General features: G+C 41.7%; 1 protein-coding gene across 3 annotated transcripts in view; it reads right to left on the bottom strand.

Annotated features, from left to right (window-relative positions):
- Positions 1 to 15,222, bottom strand: part of MTUS2 (microtubule associated scaffold protein 2) — a 991,417-nt gene that overhangs the window by 216,957 nt on the left and 759,238 nt on the right. For all 3 annotated transcript variants that reach the window (XM_082247669.1, XM_082247668.1, XM_082247670.1), the window contains one exon: positions 11,950 to 12,161. In XM_082247669.1, the coding sequence (XP_082103795.1) occupies positions 11,950 to 12,161 (212 nt within the window). The remainder of the gene's footprint in view (positions 1 to 11,949; positions 12,162 to 15,222) is intronic.

Here is a 15,222-nt window from a genome sequence, read left to right as displayed (position 1 = left end):
CAGGGCAGGTATATAACGTACACTGCGCATTGGGTAAACCTGCTGGCGGCTGCCAAGCATGGAATGCGTGGCTCTGCTGCAGAGGAGTTGGTGACACCGCCACGACTTGCAGGCAGGCCTGCTGCCACCTCCTCTACTCCTCCTACTCCATCCTCTATGCTAACCTCCTCGGCTGAGTCCTCTTCTGCTGTTGCGTCTTGCTCCACACCAACTGCACCCCCCCAGCTCCCCAGGGGCTATTCCACATGCCGGATACGACAGTGTCACGCTGTCTTGGGGTTGACTTGCCTGAAAGCAGAGAGTCACACCGGACCAGCACTACTGTCCGCCCTGAATGCACAGGTGGATCAGTGGCTGACCCCGCACCAACTGGAGATCGGCAAAGTGGTGTGTGACAACGGGAGCAATTTGTTGGCGGCATTGAATTTGGGCAAGTTGACACATGTGCCGTGCATGGCACATGTGTTGAATCTGATTGTGCAACGTTTTGTGCAGAAGTACCCAGGCTTACAGGACGTCCTCAAGCAGGCCAGGAAGGTGTGTGGCCATTTCAGGCGTTCCTACACGGCCATGGCGCACTTTGCAGATATTCAGCGGCGAAACAACATGCCAGTGAGGCGCTTGATTTGCGACAGCCCGACACGTTGGAATTCAACACTGCTAATGTTCGACCGCCTGCTCCAACAAGAAAAAGCGGTCAACGAGTATTTGTATGACCGGGGTGCTAGGACAGCCTCTGCGGAGCTGGGTATTTTTTTGCCACGCTACTGGACGCTCATGCGCAATGCCTGTAGGCTCATGCGTCCTTTTGAGGAGGTGACAAACCTAGTGAGTCGCACTGAAGGCACCATCAGCGACATCATCCCATATGTTTTTTTCCTGGAGCGTGCCCTGCGAAGAGTGCTGGATCAGGCCGTAGATGAGCGTGAAGAGGAAGAGGAAGAGTTGTGGTCACCATCACCACCACCAGAAACAGCCTTACCATCGATTGCTGGACCTGCGGCAACACTGGAAGAGGAGTGTGAGGAAGAGGAGTCAGAGGAGGAATGTGGCTTTGAGGAGGAGGAACACCAACCACAGCAGGCATCCCAGGGTGCTCGTTGTCACCTATCTGGTACCCGTGGTGTTGTACGTGGCTGGGGGGAAGAACACACCTTCAATGACATCAGTGAGGACGAGGAATTGGACATGAGTAGCTCGGCATCCAACCTTGTCCAAATGGGGTCTTTCATGCTGTCATGCCTGTTGAGAGACCCTCGTATAAAAAGGCTGAAGGAGAACGACCTGTACTGGGTGGCCACGCTACTAGACCCCCGGTATAAGCAGAAAGTCTGTGACATGTTACCCAATTACCGGCAGTCGCAAAGGATGCAGCAGCTACAAAATAAGTTAAAAACTATGCTCTACACAGCGTATAAGGGTGATGTCACAGCACAACGGGAATCCAACAGGGGAAGAGGTGAAAGTAATCCTCCTCCTACCACCACAACCACGCCGGCAAGGACAGGACGCTTTACAGACGTCTTGTTGATGGAGGACATGCGGAGCTTTTTTAGTCCTATGCATCGCCACAGCCCTTCGGGGTCCACCCTCAGAGAACGACTCGACCGACAGGTAGCAGACTACCTTGCCTTAACTGCAGATATCGACACTCTGAGGAGCGATGAACCCCTTGACTACTGGGTGTGCAGGCTTGACCTGTGGCCTGAGCTATCCCAGTTTGCCATTGAACTTCTGGCCTGCCCCGCTTCAAGTGTGCTGTCAGAAAGGACCTTCAGCGCAGCAGGAGGTATTGTCACTGAGAAGAGAAGTCGCCTAGGTCAAAAAAGTCTTGATTACCTCACGTTTATTAAGATGAATGAGGCATGGATCCCGAAGGGACTGACAGTGGGGGATGCATTTGACTAAAAAAGGCCTGGTGATGACTGAGATGCCTTGGCCTAAAAATGGTCCACACGCTGCTGTATATAATCATTCTCTGCATGCCGGATGACTTACGTGACGTCTCCGCCACCAACTACGGTTCAAGCAGCAATGTTTTAGTGCACTTTCTGCCTTAAAACCTCAATTTTTCAGGCCGCTGCTACAGCAGCGGCTGCAACAATACCTACTTTTTCATGCATGTGTACATGCCTAATTTTTCTGGCCTCTGGTGCTACACTGTGGCTGCAAAAAAACAAAAAACAAAAAAAAAGGCACATACATGTGTCAATTCCCCTTCGTGATCGTTACCTTGTCGTGGTGAAGGGGCTTGCGTATCACAATGAAGCGATCACCTCTAGGATTGTGTTGGCACACCCCAGATGATAAGGTCGTTGCTTCATTGTGTACAGACCAAAAGCGATCCGCAGGATAATTTTTCATAAAAAAAAACATTCATTTTCTTTCATTCTTTCTGCGGAGCTGGGTATTTTTTGGCCGCGTTACTGAATGCTCATGAACAATGGCTGTAGGCTCATGCGTCCTTTTGCGGAGATGACAACCCTGGTGGTCAGTCGAACCCAAGGCAACATCATCGACCTCATCCCATATGCGTTTTTTCTGGAGCGTGCCCTGCGAAGAGTACTGGATCAGGCTGTAGATGAGCATGAAGAGGAAGAGTTGTGGTCCTCATCACCACCAGAAGCAGCCTTGTCGTTGTCAATTGCTGGACCTGTGGCAACGCAGAGAGAGGAGTCTGAAGAAGAGAAGTCAGAGGAGGAAGGTGGCTTTGAGGAGGTGGAATACCAGCCACAGCAGGCGTCCCAGGGGGCTTGTTCTCACCTTTCGGGGACCCTTGGTGTTGTATGTGGCTGGGTGGAGGAAGAGACCTTCAATGATGTCAGTGAGGACAAGGAACGGGACATGGCTAGCTTGGTATCCAACCTTGTGCAAATTGGGAGTTTGCGGTTGTGCAAATGGACTGACTGACTGTTAAACGGGGAGTTTGGTCTGTCAGAGTTTGGTCTGTCACTGTGAAGCGGGCAACGGGCGTAACCCTTACACTACTTGACCGATAAAACATCATACCTGATCGTATTCACACACTGGATGTTTTAGTGCTGGTTTACACTGCCGCTACCACTAAAGTAGCGTCGCTTCCAGTGCGACTTTGGCGCGACTTAGCGCGACTTTGGCGCGACCTCATCGCGAGGTGACTTTTTATTTGGCCAATCACAATATCATGTTTTGTTACCGTCACCTAATTTCCTTTTCCTGTTTTTTGTTTTACATATTTCCCCATGTGTGCAGTGTTGTCTGTGTCATAGCTCAACTGATAGGCATGTTTGCCTTGGCATATCATATTTCAGCTTGCCAGAAAGAAAAAAAGACAGCTGGAAAGACACTGCATTAGTTTTCTACTAAAAATCATAAGAAAAATGCTGTTTTTTTTGGGTTGTGGACATACTACAGAGCTGAAACTTGACAGGTACACTTTTTAGACCCCCCAGACACTAAATACAAAAAATGACATGCCTGCCTAAAAAAATGCCCGATAAATGCCTGCAAGAGAAAAAGACAGCCGCAGAGAAGCCGTATTCCTGAAAATATAAGAAAAATGCTGTTTTTTAGGGGTTCTGGACATGCTACAGATCTGAAACTTGACAGGTACACTTTTGTGACCCCCCAGACACTAAATACAAAAAATGACATGCCTGCCTAAAAAAATGCCCGATAAATGCCTGCAAGAGAAAAAGACAGCCGCAGAGAAGCCGTATTCCTGAAAATATAAGAAAAATGCTGTTTTTTAGGGGTTCTGGACATGCTACAGATCTGAAACTTGACAGGTACACTTTTGTGACCCCCCAGACACTAAATACAAAAAATGACATGCCTGCCTAAAAAAATGCCCGATAAATGCCTGCAAGAGAAAAAGACAGCCGCAGAGAAGCCGTATTCCTGAAAATATAAGAAAAATGCTGTTTTTTAGGGGTTCTGGACATGCTACAGAGCTGAAACTTGACAGGTACACTTTTGTGACCCCCCAGACACTAAATACAAAAAATGACATGCCTGCCTAAAAAAATGCCCGATAAATGCCTGCAAGAGAAAAAGACAGCCGCAGAGAAGCCGTATTCCTGAAAATATAAGAAAAATGCTGTTTTTTAGGGGTTCTGGACATGCTACAGAGCTGAAACTTGACAGGTACACTTTTGTGACCCCCCAGACACTAAATACAAAAAATGACATGCCTGCCTATAAAAATGCCCGATAAATGCCTGCAAGAGAAAAAGCCAGCCGCAGAGAAGCCGTATTCCTGAAAATATAAGAAAAATGCTGTTTTTTAGGGGTTCTGGACATGCTACAGAGCTGAAACTTGACAGGTACACTTTTGTGACCCCCCAGACACTAAATACAAAAAATGACATGCCTGCCTAAAAAAATGCCCGATAAATGCCTGCAAGAGAAAAAGCCAGCCGCAGAGAAGCCGTATTCCTGAAAATATAAGAAAAATGCTGTTTTTTAGGGGTTCTGGACATGCTACAGAGCTGAAACTTGACAGGTACACTTTTGTGACCCCCCAGACACTAAATACAAAAAATGACATGCCTGCCTAAAAAAAATGCCCGATAAATGCCTGCAAGAGAAAAAGCCAGACGCAGAGAAGCCGTATTCCTGAAAATATAAGAAAAATGCTGTTTTTTAGGGGTTCTGGACATGCTACAGAGCTGAAACTTGACAGGTACACTTTTGTGACCCCCCAGACACTACATACAAAAAATGACATGCCTGCCTAAAAAAATGCCCGATAAATGCCTGCAAGAGAAAAAGCCAGCCGCAGAGAAGCCATATTCCTGAAAATATAAGAAAAATGCTGTTTTTTAGGGGTTCTGGACATGCTACAGAGCTGAAACTTCACAGGTACACTTTTTAGACCCCCCAGATGCTAAATCCAAAGAAATTTTTTATTTTTATTTTTTTTTAATTTTTCCAATAATTGGCTCTCTATCAAAAAATTATAATTTTTAAGAACTTTTTTTTGCGTGATCCCTCTCCGGCATGCCACAGTCCAGGTGTTAGTCCCCTTGAAACAACTTTTCCATCACTATTGTGGCCAGAAAGAGTCCCTGTGTGTTTTAAAATTCGCCTGCCTATTGAAGTCTATGGCGGTTCGCCCGGTTCGCCGGTTCGCGAACATTTGCCGATGTTCGCGTTCGCCGTTCGCGAACCGCGAATTTTAGGTTCGCGACATCACTACCAATCATTGTATTGCAGTGATCATGTACTAAAATGGAGCATGTTGCTAGAAGCAGAGAGCACAATAACAGGGAGATGAGCTTACCAGTGTGTTGCTTCTCCTTTTACTGTCCAGTCACAGAGTAAGGGTGAGGCAGGTAAGTGTAACATAACTGCAGCAGAGAAAAATCAGCTCACCTGCCCTGCCAGGCAGGGCTGTGTTGTGTGGCAGAGCTGTTTAAATCTCCGAACTGGAAGGACAGAAATATAATTCCTTTGGCAGCTAAAACAGCTCCAATAAACACTATATTACCAAAAGTATTGGGACTTCTGCCTTTACATGCACGTCAACTTTAATGGCATCCCAGTCTTAGTCCGTAGGGTTCAATATTGAGTTTGCCCACCCTTTGTAGTGTGACAGGAAGTCAGGTAAATCTGTGGATGTAGTCACAGACAGGAGATACATTTCCACCTGGTTTGGAAAGTTCACCAATTACTATAGGGTGTTGGCTGCAGAGATAGCCAGCAGGAAGTTGAAAACCATTCAGCTGTTCAGAATGAGGAAATGAAGGCCTCTATAATTTGTCCCAAGGAAGTCTAAGAATTGCTGCCTCCTGCCGCTGTGTGGGCGTGGGGAGAGGAGGACAGTCAGATGTGTGCTCCCTGAAAGCTGTGTGAGCATGGGGAAGACCTCCTGAAGCGATGTGAAGCTGAGGAGGGTAACAAGTGTGAAGACTACTCAAGGTGAGGCCTTGGACTATTTCTATATGGAAAGAAATAAATGCACTGTGTTCTATGTGAAGAGAAAAGCAAAGGGACCTGTTCAATGTGAAGAGGAAAAGGGACATGATCAATGGACGTTTGTTGTGTGAAGAAAAAACATGGACTATTGAGTGTCTGCTGTAGGATCAGCAAAGTTTGCCCAACAGTAGGTTGGAGACAGACTCCGTAGATAGGTTCCGGTATGTGAGAAGGTTGCCGCCCACAGTGGCAAGGATTTATTTTGTGTTTTATTTTATTTTGGATGTTTTTGCTGCATGCACTTGTTTGAAGAAAATAGCATGAATAAACCAAAGTGTTGTTTGCAACCACTTCTCAGCTGTCTCCCTGTGTAACGAACCCCCCCAAGGGGTCATCCACGCCTACCACCGAGTGAATCCCCACAGCAGCTATAACAGCTTCAACTCCTCAGAGGAGACTGCCCACAAGGTTTAGGAGTGTGTCTATGATAATGTTTGACCATTCTTCCAGAAGTGCATTTGTGAAGTCAGGCACTGATGTGGAGGAGAAGGCCTGGCTCGCAGTCTCCACTCTAATTCATCCCAAAGGTGTTCTATCGGTTTGAGGTCAGGACTCTGTGCAGGCCAGTTAAGTTCCTCCACCCCAAACTCACTCATCCATGTCTTTATGGACCTTACGTTTTGCACTGGTACACAGTCACGTTGGAACAGGAAAGGGCCATCCCCAAACTGTTCCCACAAAGTTGCGAGCGTGAAATTGTCCAAAATATCTTGGTATGCTGATGTCTTAAGAGTTCCCTTCATTGGAACTAAGGGGCCAAGTCCAACCCCTGAAAAACAACCCGACATCATAATCCCCCCCCCCCCCTCCACCAAATGATTTGGACCAGTGGACAAAGCAAGGTCCATAAATACATGGAAGAGCGAGTTTGGGGTGGAGGAACTTGACTGACCTGCACAGAGCCCTGACCTCAACCCGATAGAACACCTTTGGGATGAATTTGAGCGGAGACTGCGAGCCAAGCCTTCTCGTCCATATCAGTGCCTGACCTGTATGTATTTAATCTGTGGACTTCAAATTTAATTTTAAAGGTCATGTGCTTTCAGAGTAGGGCCTATTGTGATCTTTTTAGTGATGTTTCTAAATAGATAACCTGACTCAGCTCTCTGTGATACAAATGGGAGGAATGTAAAAAATTAAAGCAGCAAAATCTAGTGTTTTCTATACAGAAAATGTTGCATCAGTATTTAGTGCAAAAAGAATACAATCTGTAAATATGAGGCATTGTTTACTCCCCTGTAGTATCACACATGCATTGTTAAAGTGTCTGAAAGAATTATGGCATGTCATATATGGTAATACATGTCTGCATGATGGTCAGTAAATACACAAAGGAAGCTTCATTTGTATTTCTGTCTTGTATTCTCTGATTCTAGAACACTTGAGCTGTCTTCTTCAATTTCCCTCCCACTCCACATATAAATTACTTGCTGATGTTTTCCTCTAACATGCAACAGACTCAGCACACATCTTTCCCTCTGGTTTTATCTGATATATTACACTTCAACTAACTCATAATGTCCTTCTAAAAATCTCATTATACAATATAGGCTTGTATTATTATTAGATTTTTGCAATAATTCTCTTTATATATGGCCAGCATGTTCTGCAAAAATATACTGTATTTCCAGTATTTATAAAGGGCCAACACAGCAATGTACAGGGCTCAAAAAAATGTGGGTTGCATTATCATTATTATTTTCGTCATTATAATTAATATTATTATATTTTTATTTAACACATTTTGATACATCTGAATCATATGTTTTAAAGCTTTATTTAGCTTTTATTTATTATACAGGACCAGCATGATACCTAGCAATATACCGGCTATATAAGGCCATTCACATCAATAACTGCTTTCTGATACCAATAAAAAAAATATAAATATATAAAACATATAAAAATATCTCTATCTCACCCCACACACACTACAGGGCCAATCTGGAGGAAGCCAATTAATGCAATCCAAAATCGAGAATTCATCGTTGACCCCTTCTAAAATGCTAGCTGTTTGGCGGTCTCAGTCATTATTACATTGAGCCCCTGACCAGAAAAAGCATGCAACAAGGGAATTCAGAACTGCATACCTTTTAAGTGTAAATTGCTATAAACAGTATATCTAACCCCCAACCCAGAAAACAAAAGTCCCGGTGGTTTGCCCTCTGTTGATTGCATTGAGAGAGTCGTACCATTTCTGCAGGATTTTTTCTTAATTTTTTCCTGTTGAATCTGCCGGAAAGGGACTTCCTGTTCTGGGGTGACAGTAATTACAGAAACTGTGCATCTGCAGGCAGTGTCTCCACCCTATAACATGTGGATCGGTGATTGTCTGTTTGCTGGAATTTGAGTAAGGCTGCCAATTACATATCCTATCTGGCCTACAGTTATAATGTGCATGCTCAAACTGGAAGGTAAAACACAAAGCAGGAGAGTCATGCACTGCGTTTTTTTCTTCCAATAAAGTTTGTTTTAAAAGAAAAAGAAAAACTCTACAGCAATGTAAAGTCATTCTGTCAAAATAGTGCATTTATTTATGAGTATTGTGAATCATGGTTTACTTGTAATTTAAACTACAGGATCGGTATATCAGCCACCTAACTAGCATTTTCAAAAAGGGAGGTCAGCTATGTCACTTTCATATATCTAAGGACAAAAAAAAGCCCCTCGGATATCCATAAAAACATACAGAGAACATGTGAAATTGATAAAATTTGAGCCCACAGATCCAAGGCAAAAGTGATAACCATATAGCCGCCATGAAGCCCAAAATGAGGGGATTATAAAGAAATATACAAGGATTAGCATACTGTTACTAGCAGTGTAACAAACAATGGAGATGAACCTGCTTACAAGAGCTTACAATCTAAAGGAAGTGGAAGAAGTGACACATGAAAGGTCATGTCTCTCCTCCTCTTCAACTGTATTTGTGTGTATATATTAGATAATAGAGTTATATTCATGAATAATAATACATATACAGTACAGTCATGTGTATAATAAAGCAGAACTAAACTCTCTCAATTAAAATTAACAATTTTTAATCGTTATTCTTTCAGCCTTAGTAAATAAATAAGAAGGTATGTTATGTTAACTTGTTTTAAACTTTTTTTTTTACATTTCTTCAGTTGCTTCCTGGTTTCTGCCCTAAGCTGAATTGATGTAATAAATCCCAGGAGTCTTTATGAGTATTTTTCTTCAGTTGCTTCCTGGTTTCTGGCCTAAGCTAAACTGAGGTCATAAATCCCAGGAGTCTTTATGGGTATTTTTCTTCAGTTTGCTTCCTGATTTCTAGCCTAAGCTAAATTGATGTAATAAATCCCAGGAGTCTTTATGGGTATTTTTCTTCAGTTGCTTCCTGGTTTCTAGCCTAAGCTAAATTGATGTAATAAATCCCAGGAGTCTTTATGGATATTTTTCTTCAGTTGCTTCCTGGTTTCTGGCCTAAGCTAAACTGAGGTCATAAATCCCAGGAGTCTTCATAGGTATTTTTCTTCAGTGGCTTCCTGGTTTTTGGTCTAAGCTAAATTTATATAATAAATCCCAGGAGTCTTTATGGGTATTTTTCTTCGGTTGCTTCCTGGTTTCTGGCCTAAGCTAAACTGAGGTCATAAATCCCAGGAGTCTTCATGGGTATTTTTCTTCAGTTGCTTCCTGGTTTTTGGTCTAAGCTAAATTTATATAATAAATCCCAGGAGTCTTTATGGGTATTTTTCTTCGGTTGCTTCCTGATTTCTAGCCTAAGCTAAATTGATGTAATAAATCCCAGGAGTCTTTATGGATATTTTTCTTCAATTGCTTCCTGGTTTCTGGCCTAAGCTAAACTGAGGTCATAAATCCCAGGAGTCTTCAAGGGTATTTTTCTTCAGTTTGCTTCCTGATTTCTAGCCTAAGCTAAATTGATGTAATAAATCCCAGGAGTCTTTATGGGTATTTTTCTTCAGTTGCTTCCTGGTTTCTAGCCTAAGCTAAATTGATGTAATAAATCCCAGGAGTCTTTATGGATATTTTTCTTCAGTTGCTTCCTGGTTTCTGGCCTAAGCTAAACTGAGGTCATAAATCCGAGGAGTCTTCATAGGTATTTTTCTTCAGTGGCTTCTTGGTTTTTGGTCTAAGCTAAATTTATATAATAAATCCCAGGAGTCTTTATGGGTATTTTTCTTCAGTTTGCTTCCTGATTTCTAGCCTAAGCTATATTGATGTAATAAATCCCAGGAGTCTTCATGGGTATTTTTCTTCAGTTGCTTCCTGGTTTTTGGTCTAAGCTAAATTTATATAATAAATCCCAGGAGTCTTTATGGGTATTTTTCTTCGGTTGCTTCCTGATTTCTAGCCTAAGCTAAATTGATGTAATAAATCCCAGGAGTCTTTATGGATATTTTTCTTCAATTGCTTCCTGGTTTCTGGCCTAAGCTAAACTGAGGTCATAAATCCCAGGAGTCTTCAAGGGTATTTTTCTTCAGTTTGCTTCCTGATTTCTAGCCTAAGCTAAATTGATGTAATAAATCCCAGGAGTCTTTATGGGTATTTTTCTTCAGTTGCTTCCTGGTTTCTAGCCTAAGCTAAATTGATGTAATAAATCCCAGGAGTCTTTATGGATATTTTTCTTCAGTTGCTTCCTGGTTTCTGGCCTAAGCTAAACTGAGGTCATAAATCCGAGGAGTCTTCATAGGTATTTTTCTTCAGTGGCTTCTTGGTTTTTGGTCTAAGCTAAATTTATATAATAAATCCCAGGAGTCTTTATGGGTATTTTTCTTCAGTTTGCTTCCTGATTTCTAGCCTAAGCTATATTGATGTAATAAATCCCAGGAGTCTTCATGGGTATTTTTCTTCAGTTGCTTCCTGGTTTTTGGTCTAAGCTAAATTTATATAATAAATCCCAGGAGTCTTTATGGGTATTTTTCTTCGGTTGCTTCCTGATTTCTAGCCTAAGCTAAATTGATGTAATAAATCCCAGGAGTCTTTATGGATATTTTTCTTCAATTGCTTCCTGGTTTCTGGCCTAAGCTAAACTGAGGTCATAAATCCCAGGAGTCTTCAAGGGTATTTTTCTTCAGTTTGCTTCCTGATTTCTAGCCTAAGCTAAATTGATGTAATAAATCCCAGGAGTCTTTATGGGTATTTTTCTTCAGTTGCTTCCTGGTTTCTAGCCTAAGCTAAATTTATGTAATAAATCCCAGGAGTCTTTATGGATATTTTTCTTCAGTTGCTTCCTGGTTTCTGGCCTAAGCTAAACTGAGGTCATAAATCCGAGGAGTCTTCATAGGTATTTTTCTTCAGTGGCTTCCTGGTTTTTGGTCTAAGCTAAATTTATATAATAAATCCCAGGAGTCTTTATGGGTATTTTTCTTCGGTTGCTTCCTGGTTTCTGGCCTAAGCTAAATTGATGTCATAAATCCCAGGAGTCTTCATGAGTATTTTTTATTTTTTTTATCTGGAGGAGAGGAGGTGGGACTTTCTCTGCTAAGCAAAACATTCTGTCTGCAAATTGCAATAAGGGTAGATGAATTCCAGGAAGTAAATTCTACATGAATCAACTGCCCTTACTCAAGATGGCCACATCCAGAGACTGATTTATTAAAAGGATTTCTCCAAAAAATAAAGCATGGAGACATGGAAAGATGGGTGAGTTTGCCTTTAATATTAAATATTATTTAAATATCATTTCCAACTAGTGGTACTCAGAGACAGTGAAGTGTTGCTTTAATTCTGTGTGAATCAGTCTCCCAACTAGATTATGCGAAGAACAGAAAAAAAAATACAAGCTTTACAACACATTTTGCTATACATTACAACCTCCTTGTAGTAAACTGAAGTAAGATAATATAGGGTCACATTTTGCATCTTTAGCAAGCAAGATATTGTGGTGTCACCTATATCAGCCAATCATACGTGCTTTTCTACAGACAAGTGCATTTAATATTTGGGAGGTATTGTAAAAGGTAATGAAACAATTAACATGAACAATGTAAAGAAGTTTGGTTTTCTTACCTTACTAAAGAAATACTGTGTTGTCACTGCAAAGACGACAAATGCACAGCTGGCTTTTTTAAACTCTTCTCGTATAAACAGAAGTTCTTTAGTCTTCTCCTCACATTTCTCCTTCAGTCTGTGTGCACATTGGCGGTCTGGATCTCTGGTGGTGGTCTCAGACTTGGCAGGATACCCGTTCTTCACAATGCTTGGCTTTAGCTTGGGGTGTCCTTGAAGGGATGAAAACTATTTTTAGCTTAAGCATTGTTACATATGATAATTATTTGTTCCACAGCGATTAGCAGGCTTTTCTGATCATTTAAAAAACTGATAAATCAAAAGAACCCAGGAAATACTATAAACTCTACAATAAATACCCAAAGAGAACATTGATCTCCTCCTAGGTTTAGGCACGTGGGGAGGATTTTAATTGACTAAAATCCATGTACATCATTTTTTGAGCAAGTACCATAGAAAAAAACCTACATACATTTATGTGTGCAATCATGAGAAACATACAGTACTTTTCAATAAGATCTAAACATATAAAGAAGTAAATGCTTTCTATAATGATGGAAGGTGCTTAGGTGATTAGGAGGTCCTATGCTGAGTGCAAGAAATGTATTTCATAGAAGCTTAAGTAACAGTGACAATACAGCTGTTACAGAGAATTTTCCTTGGAGCTACTTAAAGAGGATCTTCGGTCATTTTAAAAAAAATGAAAAGTCATCAGTTATAAATACCAGGGCTGTACTCACCCAGGCTGCATTTTCAGGCCCCTGATGCCGCCATCTTGAGTGTAAGAAGCTGGCTGTGACTTCCTACTGGCTCACAGCTGGCCTCCCACTGTACATGTGGAAGTCACGATGCACTCTGAGAATGGACATGTGACATGACCCAGGAGATTGCGGGCAGGAAAAGAGGGAGGAGGGCTTCTGCTCAGATTGCCTAGGTGATCTGAACTAAAGTTGGAGCGGGTACCTGTCAAAACTAGGTACCTGCTCCCAGAAAAAAAAAAGTGTTTACATTGGTGACAGCAGATAGGGAAATGGGATGGGGTGGGGGGAGTCAGTTGAACCTCTGATTTTAAATTAAGATCTGCTTTAAAGTATGACTAAAGGCAAAACTTTTTTATGTTAGTTTTGGATAGAGTGGAGAGGGGTTAGAACAGTGACGGTGAACCTTGGCACCCCAGATGTTTTGGAACTAATTTTTCCATGATGCTTATGCACTCTGCAGTGTAGTTGAGCATCATGGGAAATGTAGTTCAAAAACATCTGGAGTGCCAACGTTCGCCATCACTGGATTAGAACATCAGTCTTTTTTTTTTGCTGTCTGCGCCCCCATTGAGGATATTCATCCTCTCTATTTGTCCTGTTTATCATTACCATTGAAAGTGAAAATAAAAGAAAATTCCACATTTTGGGTTGTACCCAGAAGAGTAATAGAGGGGAAATCTTCCAATAGGAACACTAGTTCCGGTGACCTTGGGTGGCTCCTAAGGAATTCTCTTTATTTGCAAGGATTTCCCCTTACCTCCTGTTTGGCTATGGACAGGATGTGAAGGGAAATCTCTGCAAAGGGACACAGATGGTGAAAAAAATCTGACCGGGTTACAACCCTTCCATGCTCTATTAAAAAAATAAAAAAAAAGTTTTGCCTATAGTTCTACTTCAAGAAAAGATCTAAAAATGATATTTTTCTGGCCAATTGGATGTGGGAAAGCTTACCTATAGTTTTGTTATACTCAGTTCTGTATTGAGTTTGTTAACTCAATACAGAATAAGCCCTTTGAGACCACAGGTACAATATTTACTCAGAAGGCTTTATTTCGTATTTTTAAAATAAAACATGCTCCAAAACATCCACTCTTTGGACATTAGCGGCACAGAGAAACCTAATTTTAAATTGCACAACTTTGTTTAGGCAACACTCTTGTGCTATGTAATGAGCAGATTGGAGCCGCCTTGTGTGGTCTTCAGCCCTCTCAATTTGACCACATGCTGTATCTAGGAGTGTTCCCTGGCTCACTTCTGTATTCATTTGTAATGCCAAGAGTGTACATACATGTTCAGTATGCATGTGTACAGAGCACTGTATGAACAACAAAGAGAACTGTTTGACATATGAGTCTCTCCTGGTGACTTAAAGTAGAACTAAAGGCAAAACGTGTTTTTTCATTTTGAATAGAGAAGGGAAGGATTATAACCCCTGAAAGGTTTTTTTTTTTATTCATCTGTGTCGCCACTGGGTAGGTACGCTTGTAAACCCCTCCAAAGTGATTGTTTACATCTGGGGTCTGTGTTGCGCCATGCTGTATCAAATATTGGGCATGTCCATGGTATGCAACGACTTAAAAACACTACTTTATATAGAAAAAGTGGACCTGGAAGTCAGAAAGTTTACTTCCACAAAGAAATTTTTCGCCAGATGGCGCCCCTTCCTAGAACGTACCTTCCATGACACCGAACTGAAAACATTGATGTCATCTTTCCGATACACGGAATGGTATTTGCAAGCCTCGATAACTAATACGTTGGGTCGGTTAAAGGCCTAAAGCATTCACCCACTACTTCATCCCCAACTTTCAACCAGCACATTTCCGACCCCCTTATTGGCAAATCTCATGGACATAATCTATCCTCAACCCCCCCTTTTATGCCCTTACCCCTCCGCCCCCCCCCCCCATTGAGCGTCTTCAAAGTATGCTTCTCATTTGTACTCTTTCCTTAACCAGTACAGAGTAATCCTCCAATTATATGGTTGACGTTCTCCTCACGTCCCATGCGAGGGCATCATCCTCCTCTTTTGCACCTCACTCCAACCCCTCCCCCACCCTCTATGCCTTTCTTTTGCATAAGTTGTTCAAGTTATGGTCATTACCTTATGGCCTACTGACAAATATGTAGTTTAAAGTTTTGTATGTTGCATAATTACTTGTGAATGTATCTGTTGACATTTATTCAATAAAAATATAAAAAAAATAAAATTAGGCATGTCCAATATTTTATGCATTTACTTGCGCTTTCAGGCCCCATTGAAGTCTATGGAACCACATCAAAACAAATGAGAATGCATGATAAAACGCATGTAATACACATGTGAAGTGCACTAAAAACATGTGTTAAATAACAGAAATTAACACAAGAAAAATGCATCTCAGTATAAGTAGGAAAATGTGAACCCAGCCTGAAAGAAATCTCCTCTGTTTCTGTTCTGGGGACAACCCAAAATTCAGGATTTCTCTTTTGGTTATAAAAGTAAACAGCACAAGTAGAGAGGATGAATCTC

This window comes from Pelophylax lessonae, assembly GCF_965119305.1.
Source record: "Pelophylax lessonae genome assembly, chromosome: 2".
NCBI classification, from domain to species: domain Eukaryota; kingdom Metazoa; phylum Chordata; class Amphibia; order Anura; family Ranidae; genus Pelophylax; species Pelophylax lessonae.
The sequence above is the reverse complement of the archived record's forward strand: the minus strand, read 5'-3'. Positions and strand labels throughout refer to the sequence as shown.